Source organism: Trichoplax adhaerens, genomic scaffold (genome assembly GCF_000150275.1).
Source record: "Trichoplax adhaerens TRIADscaffold_5 genomic scaffold, whole genome shotgun sequence".
Lineage (NCBI taxonomy): Eukaryota > Metazoa > Placozoa > Uniplacotomia > Trichoplacea > Trichoplacidae > Trichoplax > Trichoplax adhaerens.
In genome coordinates this window covers 5,111,058-5,126,839 of record NW_002060947.1, presented here as the reverse complement: position 1 = coordinate 5,126,839, position 15,782 = coordinate 5,111,058, and the positions used below count along the sequence as shown (strand labels likewise).

The window sequence follows — 15,782 nt, the reverse complement described above, 5'->3', positions numbered from 1 at the left end:
ATTAAGTTACGCCGAGATTTGCCAGATGCAACCCCTTTAATAAATATTAACATCCGTATTTTAATTTTTTTAACCTCTTCTGACAGCTTAAATCTCAATTAAGTACATGTAATATTGCATAACATATACACTGACTTGCTTTCAAAATTAGGTTCTTTTTGGAGAGAATCATGATAAATCTGTCCAACGGTTCGAATGTTACACTATCTGAAATCTTTAATATTTTACCAACATTTAGCCTATTTATAATTGTTATTGGGTTACTTCTAAACTTATTTCTTTCTATTGTAATTATTAGTAAGTAATAAAAAATTACATTCGATAACTTATATGATAATTCTGACGTCTCATCTTTCTGATCTTATGCTATTCATTGCACTTATTGCCCTCTTCCTTATCTCCACTATCTCAATAACGTATAGTACAGGAAAATGTTTTGTCCTGCTTCCATGTATGTTCTTTTTCTATCCTTTGCTATTTCAATTTCCACGCTATGTTTAATCAGCTTTGATCGCTACTATGCAATCATTAAGCCATTTTCGTTATGGTATAAGAATCATAAGCGCAAAATTGTGATGTTTGCAATTACTGGTTCCATACTATTTAGTATCTGCGTAGCTTTGCCATCATTGTGGTTTGTTAAGAGTGATATCGATGATCCGCTGTTTTGCGACTTAGAATCATTTAATACTAGCTTATCTATTTATATAATATTCTTAGCAAGAATAATGTATATTTTATCAGCAACCTTAAAGGCTTATCTTTACAGTAAAATCATCAATTACCTGAAAAATCGCGTTAGACCTGGCCAAATATTGCCAGATTAGCAATTACAAGACCGATGTAAGACAAAAAAATTTATTAAAATGATGCCTATTATTGGTTTGTCGTATCTTCGATTAGCATGGCCATTCTTTGCGACGACATTCGGCATGGCAGTAACTGGTGTTACATTTCATAGACTTAGACGTGATGATCAAAATCTATATTATATATCACTATCTTCATTTGTTATTACTGTGATTATTAGCATCATCAACCCATGCTTTTACTTATCATTCAATAGAAATATCGGAGACGGCACTACAAATTTATTCCGATGTATCATTGGTAAACATCTTAGGTAGTAAACAACAGTATTCTTCGTATTCCCTTATGATGATATAAAATGAAAATCTATTAAACCGTATTCTTAGGAATCAGATTAATCATTCTAGCATCTAGCCTGTGATTTGTCGCAATGCTCGCAACTAACAGTAAAATAAATTCTTCAAATACTATTTAGTAAGTTATAACCGTTCTAGTATTCATGAAGTAGTATTGGGCATAAAAATAATAAAAATGCCAAATTATTTGTCTCACGTGAAACCTTATGTAAACTTACGGCAAAGCACTTAGTTCATTAAATTTTTTTATGTTAATGCATTGAATAGATTAAGATCACATATTATAATTGCAATACCAAGAATGAAAAGATTACTCGTTTCTTGACTACAAACCTAGGGGAGAACAACTATGACTGTTGAAGGTCTGGGCTGTACCTAGCTAGTTTGTGAGCTGAAACTGTCTTCTGAGCATTTAATAGCAAATGAATAATTCCTACTACAAATCTGCAACGATAACTAGCATACCTATGCTACGACAATGAAGTAAATTGTATAGAAAAGTGTGGATGCTTTTTACAATACCTAATTAAAAACAAAGTAGACTAAATTATATTAATAGTCTACATTAATGCAACTAAATATTATCAGTGCTGCAATATCGATGTTAAAATATTAATAATTATAATTACTATAGCTGATATTTTCAACAAGAAAGCATAAAATGAGATATCTTAGATGCGTCAATAGATAATGATTTCATTATATACTGCAGTTGGCTACGATACCTTCGATTATTTTATTATAGGTCCGCAAGAACAATTTGGGATATTCTGGTAACATAAGGCAAAATACGATTTCAAACAATGTGAATATTTGAACGGGTAGTTTAAATGACTAAGTCAGTTTTTTCCTTGGATTTCTTATTTGTCTTTCGAATGCTACTGTGTAGCTCTTAGTTTTTAGATCAAGGGAAATCCATTTTTAATAGTAAAGGTCATTAAACCAAATTTCTTACTGGCAATACTTTCGTCATTGGTAAATCCTAGTATTGCATGGTGCCTTCTTATCCTTTATCATGAAAGCCAATAATTACCACAACGCTATCTCCAAACCTAATTAAGAAAGGACTTGAACATCGATTTAAATATCCCATTGTAGTATAGTATACTTGCTAACGATCGAGGTTGTGGTAATCGCTTGGGAGATAATATGAAAAAAACTATGCTTTTCCTTCGTTAATTTAGTAAATTTACTACGTAGTTTGGTATTAATTAGAACTACCCCTCTAATGCCTGTTTGCAACTAAGCTATAATTATTAATAATTCTCGAACTAGCTATTGTAACTTGATTCCAAGCCATCCGTTTATTTCATTTTGAAAAATTCGTTACATAGAGATTGTCCTTAATTAATGGATTGATAAAAATATATTTTGCAATTTTTATAACAAAAGAATTTCAGTAACAGCTCTAAAGGATATTTGGTAACCAAAACAATAATTTTTTATTTATATTCTAATGCAATTACCATAGATAAGAGAATATTAATATATCTGTGCTTGAAATACGTGTGTATCTCTGTCATTTAACTAATTAACAACCTATATGCTACGAGTTAGTTTTTGTCAGAATATCATAATAGCATGCAATTCCATGCATACAACCATTATAAACTCGCAAGTCAACGAATGTCATAGCTACCTTAGCAATGAAATTGCTTTACGATGTCCGTTAATAAGGCTAGAGCAGAATTTAATTTCTTAATAATTATAACGAACAATCATATTACGTGGTAATGAATAAGAAAAATTTTATTAAATGGAATTAGCCTATGAGATTTTACGCCAGAGTGTACTGCTGCTTCTCTACCTTGTAGTAGCAATTTAGCCAGTCTTATTCTGATTCTTTCCGTAAGCTTGCTTCAAATAAAATATGTCATTTTATCCATATGCATTTATGCATTATATCTATCAGCTGCAGTAACACTACTAAAAAAGTTTGACTTAAAGTTTATACAAATAAAATAAGGTACTTAATTCACCAATAAGTAACAACTGAGGAATACTTCTAAACCAAGATAATACAGTACTGCCAGTTATTAACGGCAACAAGAACGCGTAACTGTAGCATATAGAAGTAATTATTCATGATAATTACCATCAATTAGGAAGAATAGTTCATCAAATTTATTATTTTACAAACATAAAGCAAAATAGTTATCTTGAGTATTACATAATGCAGTATATTAAAATAGGGAACAATTAAAAGTATCGCGGGAAAAAAATTTCGGATCATATATGGAAAATCTAATATTTACTCACCTCAAAGTAATAAATGATTTCATTTTTTAAAATATAACCGAACGACAGCTAATTCTTAGCATTATTTATGAGGCACAGTAACTAACAAGCTGCAGGAAGGTTTTGAAACATCGAAAACTTACTAGTATTAATTAATGATAAGTAGCTATCACCGTACGAATTACCGTGAATAAGTAGCTAACGGAATTTAGGTAATTAAGCGTTTACTTATGTACTAACTAGTAATAACTAATAGTAAAACCACGATAGTTATTATTTGTGGTAGTAAATTATGCTGAAGTGTAGTAAGAGTTCTTGTATGGTAACTGATGTTAATTGATCATAGTACTACATCTTGCAACGCTTGACATTAATATCCTGAAAATACTCAATTATAGGTGATACCATAAATAATTCTATGTATGGCATACTATAGTCTAGTTATCTAGAATCATTCGGTGCGTATCTACGATTATAAATATTTCAGTATTTATTTATCTAGCTAATATGAATTAACTTTCATAATCTTATGATACCTCGTTCATGTTAGCTGCTACCGAAGGGTACTTAAGCTCAGTAGATAGCTGAATAAAATCAGAATTCTCTAGTCGTTTAACGTAGAAGCAAAGGCGTCTAAATTCTTGCGAGATAGTTAAGGATACTGAATTCCGGAGATTTTAGTAATTTAGAGATCTGTTTTACGTTATCCTTGTCACGAAGCTGGTTTAAGGCAGTAGCCTTTCTATCCTCAGTATATACTTTATTTCAGAGCGAAATATGATAACAACTGAAATATTAGATCTCTTATCTATATGAAATTCATGACAAAAATCATTTATCACTGAATTTGAACAATATATTTGGCAAGGAGATGTCCTACTCAAAATATGAATCAAACAATTTCTAATTAGCACGGTATTCATTAATTAATAATGCAACATTGTCACAATTTCACTTCTGCGACAAGGTAACGTACAGTAAAAGTCTATAAGTAGCTACTGGCTTAAATGTCCTTTTACTTAACGTTAAAGACATACAGCAAAACACTGTAAAGATGAAACTATTATTAGCAAAGATACATCTACAACTTTTTACCACCACTGAACTCAAATGTTCCCGTTTATATAGGAACCGTATAATTCGTAAACAGCAACAGTATTATTGTTATACCTTAATAGGAGAAACATCTCGTACTGAGATGTTCCTTACATAGCTTTTCTATCAGTAAATATTTTAAATCTCTTACTCATACTTAATCTTAATCTAAGCTCGTAGGTTGTCTAATTCAACTATCATCAACTAGAACTTAAATCGTCTTACTGCTATCTATCACACAATAACAATCAATATCAAGTATGTCATGAAATATTACAAACAACATCCACGTTAAGGCATTACTTATCTTATCTAGCACTACAAATATGGATATTCTCCATACTAAATACTACTGTACTTATTAAACCATCCTGATAACAAGGCAACACCGTAACAAACATTAATCATATTTCAATCTTCTATGGGTGTATATGTATCATATAATACCATGCAGCTCTACTTTACCATAAAGCAGTTACTTAATTTCATGACTTATTATCGGATCTTTTCTATAAGCAATATTATTGCGATAATGGTGTACCACAGCGATAAGAATGTTATACGTAATCTAGAGTTATTAACCCTTAATGGTACTATGCTCATTATCTTAAGTGATGGCATTGATGTATAGTATTGAATTCTGCTGTAAATCTCTCTAAAGATGCCATCTGATATCAGGTCAGTCTAGCCCAGATATCAGATACCATTAGGATTTCGTAAATTAATAGTAACATATCTATAATAAATATCAAATTATTCTACAATTATAAAAATTTTTTAATCTATCTTTACCGTATTTTCAAGCAAATATTATCATCTTTGCTATTAACACGACCTAATAGAAAGTTTCAATTACGAAAATTAATAATGAAGTAAAGTTTCTATTGCAACTGGAGGTAATTAGCTCTCATAGACTTTTAACATAAAGCTATTATAATCAGAAAATTATTTAAGCATAAATAATTTATTAATCAATGTCCAAATAAATATATAAACTAATTTAAATGTATGAGTTCGCTTATTATGTACCCAGCAATATGTAACTATAGCGTATGACGTATCATCAATTTACATTAGACGCCTTTCTTTCTAGACGATCCTAGTATGACGTTTACAGACAGTGTTCAAATAATTTACTAAAGGACATATATAAATATATGCCACTAGGCGACGTAGATTAACTAAAAAAATAACAATTATCAACAATGGTTATCGCTATTTGATTTCTATATGCCGTTAAGGTCCTAAATATAGAAGTGGATTTTCAAATTAAAAATAACTAGATATCAACATACTGCAAGAGCTATATATATGCGTCTAAGAAAATAACATTATTGTTTTACTCTTAAAATTTTTGCATAAAAAATATGGTGAAGACTAGTGATCACTTGCCTCGTTGGAATGATCAAAGATTTCATAATTCCACTCAAGTAGCCATTAATTATTCTATAGTTAATATATATGCCTATTCTGCAGCTATTCCGCTATCTGTTATTGGTTTTATAGCAAATCTTCTATTACTTTATTTGATTAAAAGTGATCGTCACTTTCGTTCTATGACTTATAATCTTATTCAAATATCAGTTATATCGGATCTTCTATCGTTAATGGGCACTATGACTGGATTTACGCTTGTCGCTGCTGTTAAGATTGGATATTTTTGGGGATCGATATTATGTAAATGCTTACTCTTTACAATATTTATTTCATATGGAGTATCAATCACTACTTTATGCATGATTAGTATTGATCGCTATCTGGCTATCGTTAAGCCAATATCAGTTACCACACTAAAATATAAGAAACGTTTAGTTTATGTTGGCCAATGCCTCGGTTGCCTTATAACTCTTGGCATTGCTTTGCCTATCCTTTATTTAGCCAATGTTTATCGCGAGGATACAAAATTTTGTGATGTACCCAATGTTTCAGTTTCAACCGCTGTCTACCTAGTGTTGCAAGGAGTTTTCATGTATCTCATTCCAATGCTTATCTTAGTTATAACTTATGGTAAAATAGTTAAATATCAAACTCATTATGTCCAGCCAGGACAGGTAAAACAGAAAAGAAGAAAAGATGGTCATTTAAAGAAGAAAAAGTTCATCCGGGCGCTGATTTTTATAACTCTGATTTATTTTCTAACTACATGGCCATTCTTTGCAACCTGTGCTGGCATGGCTATAACAGCAAAATCGTTGCTACAAATACGCTTGATGGGATTACAGTATTATCTATTTGCTTTTTTTTCATTTATAAGTACATTTGGAATTAGCATTATCAACCCATTTATCTATTTTAAATTTGACTATAGTATTAGAATGAAATTAATATCTAGATTCCGATATTTACTTCCAATGCGTTTAAATAATGTGAATCAAAAAACTACAGTTCGAGCGACTAGTCGTTATTTTAGCCAAGCAGTAAATCAAAATATTATACATCATCCACATGAAAGCTCTAGAATTCCACTAACTAAAATTAAAATTTAACATTGGCTTCAATATCAATTATTAGAAATGCTTTGAAACATCATAAGTGATATCATCTTTTGATCACTATTCGATTAAGAAGTTAATAGTACAGCTTTCATTATATAAATGCAATTAGAGAAAAATGTGATTACAATATTTAGAATAGGGCTACTTATGAAAAATATTTTAAAGCTGCTGTTAACTCATCAGAAAATACATTACGTCCACTACACATTAATCTTATCAGTAATAAAATTATTAATCCGTAAACCTTAGGACGTCTAGATTTTGATAATATAATGAAAGTCAATTTATTGACTTATAGTTCATAAGATAACAAGCACATTATATAAAGTAAACGTTTATTCTTATTCTTTGAATACTCTCCTTTTCTTTCAAAACCCTTAGACTCTCACAATAAACAGTACTATTTCAAAAGAACTACAAAATGTAGTAGCCTCTCTGCATCCTTTGTCCACTTGATATACGAGCATGCTGATATGATTCTGCCGAAATATATCGTCTTCTTGATTTATAAAATCAATATTTTTATTTTTTACATAATCATTTCGAAAAGATTTTCTTGTATAACAGCGGTGTGTTGTTAGTTTTTCGGACATTTTGATGGCAAAGTATATAGTAATTATTACTATGTGCTTTGACTGTTCTTGCATGATAGCTATATGTAAGTATATAGTATAGTATTTTACGTTAGTTTAAGCAGTATTTTTTTCCATTTTTCTGCGTCTAAAAACAAACAAACAAGCTCTTTATTAGCGTGTTTTAATCTCAAGATTTATTACCAAACGTCGCATATCTAAGTATGAATCTTTTCTGCGGCCGAAATTATAATAAAGTGACTGTTTGCAAGTCAGTATTAGGATCCAAATTTTTAACTCGCGTAGCCAAAGTTTATTTTTTTTAATAATAAAAACTTATTCCGCAATTAATTTTTAATCCTTTCTTGCTATTGATTTTATTTGAACTAAACAATAAAATAAACAAGGTGCCGACTAATTGTGTAATTCTTTCTGAAATTGTCATTAACAAATATACTCGCATTATCGGTAAGTAATAGTTTACGGTGCTTAATTTATTTTATCTTTACATCTGCATTTGATTTTTTCCGTTTTTATTAAAAATAAGAAACTATTCGAGCTGCTAGTACTATTTTCATTTATCATGATACGGAAATAGTCTGATATATGTTCAACAACTCTTCCTAAAAGTTGTTAATTAAAAATTAAGATCTCAAAACATCCGTCGACGTCATTAAAATAAAGTATAGCGGCTGCTTTTATAGATAGAATTTTATCAAGATACAAATATCTTCCGCGCTTAAGGTACACTTTAATTAAATACAATAAGTATTTATGTTTTGGTATTCATCTTTTTTATTGTTTAATTCTGCTTTTGGAGTCGCTTTGTCGCGCTTCTTTAACCTTCCATTCCATATACTTCTTGGTCCTTCACTTTTAGATGTACGAATTTTATACATCATTATATATTTAATTTTAGTATTCTTATTTGACAAATCACTGATCGAAATATTAGTATCATATAAGAGTAGGATAAATTTTGGCTGCAGATATATTAAAATAGTATTAGTAAAAATCTTCCATTTTAGATGAGAAATTAAATAGAATTACTTCATATGATTTAGATCCTAGTGACAGTATTAAATACTGTATTAGAGTAGAAATATCTAGTTAGGATAATTCTGTTAGCCTATCCTTATTTAGTTAACTCCTAATTTGGATATATTGTGTTTTAATACAGCACTGCCTTTTTATGACAGTGACACATATAAACATACTGAAATTAATAGTTATAATAGGGAATGCAAATTATCTACTTACAGTTCGAATCATTGTGATTGTAATTTACTTATGGTAGATTGTAAATTATCATGGAAATGTTCCGTGATAGGACATATCGCAATCTGACCATTCTGTATTAGTCTTTACACGCCTATGTTCGTAAATACTGTTGTCTGGATTAAGGGAGCAGTAGCTAAAATTAATATCTAATTCAGTGAATGATTCCAAAGTTAATCGTACTAACTATGACTCATGAACTATTGAGGAATAGTATATAAGTGCAGTATATCGTATAATAAAGTCGATTCTTAAACTTAGTATTTAAAGTAGTATACGAGGCGTTTAAGTCTTTGTGTAGTCAGCTGGTAAAGCAAAAGTGTTTCTGATAGTGCAGATATCGTTCCTTGATACATGGTTCAAGGAATTGACTTATTGATTGTACATCACGTTATCTTGTTGCAAAGCTGTTTTGCGACAATCTCCTATACGAAATTGAAATGATACCTTAGGTAAATAGGATTAAAGGATCTATTAGCTGCGAATTTTAATAGTTTTACTTAAGCAGCGGCCAATTATCATTCTTTGTTAATAGACTGCCCTCTAAAAATGCTAGTTACCTATTACTCTGACTCTATCGACTTCGAAACTAAAGCTTGATATTTTCCTTAAATTTTAAAATTAGATGATGTTATTTACTGCTAATACAAGCACTTACGCAGGCGCCAACATACGCACTAAAGTGGCGGATAAACATTGCTTTAATAAGCAAATTCAATTTCTTTGCAAGGAAAGCATCACTTCAGTAGGCTTTGCATACAACCTACTGGATTTAAATCATTCTTTCTAAATACTTTGCCTTGCAATAAAATTCTTAAACAGGAAACGTCACAATTTATTATCCATCAAGTATTAAAATCAATATATCTACAAAGTATTTCAATATTGCATTAGCTTCATTTAAAAAATGAAAAATGTTATTCCCACTATTGTAAGATATGAACTGCTTCCACAGGCAGTTAAACATAGTGACCAGTCTTTCACTAGAATCGAATCTAAATCTCTCTTTATCTGTTAAAATTAACTCTACTTTATGATTGCTATCTGTATTAGCGAGCAGCAATAAACATTATTGGTTGTTGTCTGTTCTTAAATCTTGATTAGTATAACTTTATGGTGGAAATTGAAATTCGTTAGAGAACGCATATGCTGCAAGATTTATCATGATGAGAACACGATCTAACCTTTGAACTCTCTTATAAATTAGTATCTTACTAATCGCTAGCCCTTGCGCTAAAATGAATTAGTTATACAATCTTGATTATCAACAACTTACATAAGCTAATAGCGTTACTATTACTCGTCGCCGGCGCGAGCACCGGGATAAAAGTTATGAACGTTATTTGTAGTATGATACGGCTACTAGCTAATAAGGATTTGTGATAATGTCCGTAATTTACATAAAATTCTTCTTCTTAAATAAGTTTGTCTTTATATCTAATTACATCACTATGTTGTATCTGATATTTTTATTTTAAGAAAACTGTTTATTTGTAGGTCTATCTATGTGTGTAATAGTCAGTTAAAGTCCGAACAAAGAGCAAAATAATAGAATTTTGAAATTTAACCGGCTATACCAGTGCTTTAAATATAATATTAATCGTATCGATAGATTTTATTAGTCTACGGAAGTGTTTAGTGATGTGATGAAAGGACTAAATGAATTTTGATTTCCTTCTCTTTAGCAAATATTCATTCTTAAACAATAGTACCATAAGTACTCCTAATTCGAACTTTGGCTAGCTATTATATAACATATAACTACTGATTATGAGCTTTTCTGAACGGTAATGGAGTTCTCAGACTTTATAAGTGCAGTGCTTTATTCTGACTCGATCTTATGACAGATTAAGATAGTAATCTGCAAAAGCAAGTTAAAGCAAGTGTAAAATGTTAGACTAGTCTGCGATAAGAGCTGAAAATAGTTTAGGTATATGCGCTACCCCCATCCATAGCGATTAAATTCACTACTCTAGTTTGATCAACTCGTAGACCAAATTTAACACATTAGAATATTTAATCTTAACTAATATATTTTACCATATCGTCAACTTATAACATAATCAAGGCGATCAACATTTCCATTACAAGATTTATCTTGTATAAGAACTAGATAGAACACCTGCCGTGGCCGGGCTTTTTGGCATAAAGCGTTTAATATGTATTACTGAATACAAAATTTTTATAGGTGAATTTTAAAGCAATGTACTTTATTTTTTCGCACAAAACGATTAAGATCTAATGTCCATTACTCGCAAATGTTCAGTCCAAAATAAGTAATTTTACATAAGATATGGTCATAGCGATAAGACTAATTCAAATACTGTATAACTTACTTTTATAAAATCAAGCAAGTTTAAATTTAAGAATTAACCAAATATCATTGTCGCATAAATTATTACAGCTGCAGTAGATCTCTGATATAGATATCATTACGATCCATCAATGGCCAGATCCGCAATCTTTTCTATGATTTCACTATCAGGAATAAATCAAACTTAGCGTGGTCAATTAATCGATGACTATAAAATTTATATTCCAATAAATGCAAGTTTTCCTTCACGCTACTTTACTACCGCGTATGTCTTAGATTAATATCCCAGAGTGAAGCAGATACAGTTTTCGTAATTAAAATCTATGTTCTCAGAACGTATATAAAAACTGAATATTGAATATCTTAACATTAGGAACTAATGCTGCAGTATTACTGCTTTCATATTTTGTATATGTTTGATATATGAGATACAGTGGCAAACAGCATTACATGAAAGAAATCGACAGAATATACTTTTGGCACTGCTGTTACAAAGATAGTTGCTGCATGAAATGTTAATAAACTCGAATTTACTTTTACAATTATTTAAAACTGCACTTTATAAGCTATAGTCTTTATACGATCTTTTGTTGAAAACTAGTTTCCACTCTAAGTTTGAGTAATAACTGTGAGTTCTATACAACTTTCTTTACTAGGAGAAGCGAGAATCTAGTTATTACGATTGGTCCCCTTAAAATATCCTACTTTTCCTTATATTATCTCGGGTTTAAATATTTTATTAAAGTTAGTATTTGGAGTACTGTTACGGCGCTTTCTTACTATTAGAATGATTTAATGACTGTGATTACTATAGAAAAGTTTGTAATTAAAATAATAAGCATGATATTCCATGCGTTGCCTTTACCATCATTCATAATGGGCTCTTGCATTACTATCACATTATTTACCTGTTGTAGCTGTGTATCTTATAAGGAGTAGCGAAAATTTTAATTCTTACTTAGTTTACAATCTCTGAAATAGAAAGTAATCTTGCTTAAGATCGCCTTTGATATGATATGTATTGGCACATGTTAAAGAAATATTACTTAAAAACTATTGATTTCTGCTAATTCATTTCCGGTTCAGTAATAATTTGTAGCCAGTTTGCAATACGAAATAAGTTAATAACTTTAATAAACTGTCCAAATTGAGTGTTAAGTGCACCAACTTGAAAATACCTCAAACGATCATATTTAGCAAGCATACAAGTAAACACTGAATTTTCAATGCCAGATCTTCAAGTTCGCCTGTGATTTTTATACTAATTGTTTAACGGATTTCTTGCCAACACAGATACATTCATACCGTGGCTTGCAATGTAGTGCCAGCATTACTTATTACGATACGTACGATGATCTATAAAATTTTTCATATCAATTTAGGTTACAACTAAGTTGTTCGTGAAATCTACTTTCAATATAGTCCATTAATTATTGCTTTAGCATTTATTATATTGTTACGGAACCTTCTAAATAAATACCTAATCTGGAGAAATTGACGCTATTTATAAACAAATGTCAAATTGATCTTATTCAGCAATCATTGTCAGATTGATATATGAGTATCAGTTACCTAAAAATTATTTGAAAGTATTGCTATCGAATTTTTTAAAGAACGATATAAAACTATTTTTAAATGATCTCTAATTTCCTATCCTATATATTTAAATGCTATTCTAAATATGAGTTCACATGAACTAAAACTGCCTTTCAGGCTCTAATTGAACTGAAAATCTATTCATAATTAGGCGAGATTCACATAAACAATTCTTATAAGGCAGGCATTAAATTTATACTATCATTTATCAACTATCCCAACGATAGTCGTTCTAATAAACTATATATATATACACTATTACATCAATCTGTTACAAATATAGCGTACCGAAAGCACTCCTAATATAAATTATGTCTACAACCAAAAATCTAAAAAGCTCGAAAGCATTTCCTCTCTTAAATGATCTAATTTTGAGCCAAAGTCTCAATCGCAACAAAATTATTCTCCAATTTTGAAGCAGTCAAAGTTTGAAATATATCTATTCCATTTTAAATTACCATCCAGTTTTTCATATAAAGGATAATTTAAAATTACGGTCAAACATAAAGCCTAAGCTTAGGATTATCATTTTCTTAGTAAACTGAGTATTCAAATAACGGCATCATACAATGTCAGAGCTTTTTCTTGCAGGTTATTTTTAGGATTAGGATTAAGGTTTAGGGTAATATGGAACTTTATATAGCGTAATAAGACAAAATATATGGCTATCACCATTATATCTAACTTATATCTTCTAATTCTTCACCATCAAAAATAGCAAATGCACTGGCGATAAATTACTCCTTCAGTATCACTATATAAGCGTCTATAAATCATTTATCATATTACACCTCAGCAACTACCAAGTTCTATTGTTTCTTGAATCCCGTCCATTATAAATATATGGTCAATTCCATCTAGAAATTAAAACATAAAATTAAGCATTTTCCTTTTATCCTTCTACCACAACACAAAGTAAAATAAATGCGTTTATTAAACACAACCTCATAAACTGCATGCTAATCCTAATCCTAATCTAACTAGTAGATGTGTATATTGGCGCATATGTACTTTACAAATAACGCCATATTATAATTCAAAACAGACCTAATGCATAATAATGACATCTACATTAACTATCTGCATATCCATCTTAGCCACGCAGATATTATACCGGGCATAATATAAATCCTTTTAGGAAAAATCTTAGAACAATAATTTGTATAAATAACTTAGACTTGATAACAAAAATCTTCCTTAATGTGTTGCTAGTTTTTGATACTATAGAGTTAATACTTTATGCTGTTTTTACCAGGGATCTCCTTAAATCTGCCATCTTATAAATATTTTATTTATTTTTCTAAGAATTTTGAAAGAAAATATCAATCCCACACCTTTCCTCGAAACTGAAGAAAACAGTAGATATCCTAAGCTTTGGAAATACAAGAATGAGATAAAAAATGCAATGACTGGTATCAATCTACCAAGTAACAATTATTATTTATTCTCAGCAAGGGAAAGAAAAGCACATAAATAGAAAGTTTTATTTAAGTACAAAATTTAGTTTGTCAACAATTATAATGCGTATGAGATTAATTCATAAAATTGATTTTATAAATTCTACTTTGCGGATGAAATATCAGTAGGGTATTGATTTATATTAATGAGTGGTCAAATGTTATTCTTAAACGTAACTCCTTTTAGTTAAAACCGAAAGGAAATATCGTAGTGTCAATGTATTGTTATAGGATTATATATGTTATATATCATAACACTAATAAATTATTTTCCTTTCAGTATTAAACAGATGACTTTTACTTGAGCAAAACAGTTATTAACATCTAAGGAAGAAGATACGGCGATAGGGTCTGGTTAGTGGTCGATAACAGATTATAGTCGTTCAGTATCAAAATTTGATTTTTTTACGATTAAGCTTTTCTTGGAAGATTACTGTATACGAAGGGAAAATTATTTCCGTAAGATTTCTAGTTATGAATCAATCAGTTAAACTAAATAATATAAGCATTGATTATACAACTATTGGTGCATACGCCTATCTGTCAGTTGTATCTTTCTGTTCTATTGGTTTATTAGCCAACTTAATGATACTTTACATATTGACGAGTGATAAATATTTTGCTAAGGCTACATACTGTTTAATAAGGATGACAGTTTTATGCGATTTTATTTGCAACATTTCTTCAATTATTGGCTATATTCTAATGACTAGATCCAAAATGAATTATGACATTGGAGCTACATTTTGCCGACTACTTGCGTTCATTATAGTGTCAACATACGGCGTATCTATGATGAATTTATGTATGATCAGTATAGATCGCTATTTTGCTATAGTCAAGCCATTATCATCATTTTATCGATCGTACAAGAAGAAATTGATGAGAATAGGTCAACTTATCGCCTGGATTGTAGTCCTTGCGATGTCATCGCCGTTAATCGTAATAGTTGATGTTTATCCTGATGAAACCTCATTTTGCGATTTACCTCAAATAACAACTTACATATCTGCTTATATTTATGCCAGTTCTATCATTCTCTATTGCCTACCGACAGTTATGTTAGTAGCGGTCTATTTCAGAATAATGCAACATCAACGATCTTATGTCCAACCCGGACAAATCAGTAATTTTCAAATTGAAAGGAACCGTTTCAAAAGGAAAAAACTGATGAAGATGTTAATTATAATAACTTCTACCTACACGATTACAACATGGCCTTATTTATCAACTGGCTTCGGTATAGCAACCACACAAAAATCATTGCGACAAATTCGCGGGATAAATTTTATCTACTACACATTTGTGTTGATATCGTTTATGGCCACAATTGCTATTAGTGTTATTAATCCATTGATCTACTTTAAATATGATCATAACATTAGAAATAGATTTACTACCATATTGGTTAGATGGCGCATGCTCTGCTTAAATTCTAAAGTTACTAGAATGATTTCAAGTAGAACCACAAATGACATCATCCTACCCGATATTACTGTATGAACTGCATCATTTTCAAGATATATAAATCTACCATACTTAAGATACCATATGAATCTACATCTATTATT

General features: G+C 30.2%; 1 protein-coding gene across 1 annotated transcript; it reads left to right on the top strand.

Moving 5' to 3' along the window:
* Window positions 1-5,866: 5,866 nt before the first annotated feature.
* Window positions 5,867-7,236, top strand: TRIADDRAFT_56623 (uncharacterized protein; the record flags this gene model as incomplete). Its single annotated transcript, XM_002112928.1, has 2 exons — window positions 5,867-6,550; window positions 7,129-7,236. 2 exons carry the CDS (start codon window positions 5,867-5,869, stop codon window positions 7,234-7,236), a joined length of 792 nt encoding a protein of 263 aa, XP_002112964.1.
* Between the last annotated feature and the right edge of the window lie 8,546 nt (window positions 7,237-15,782).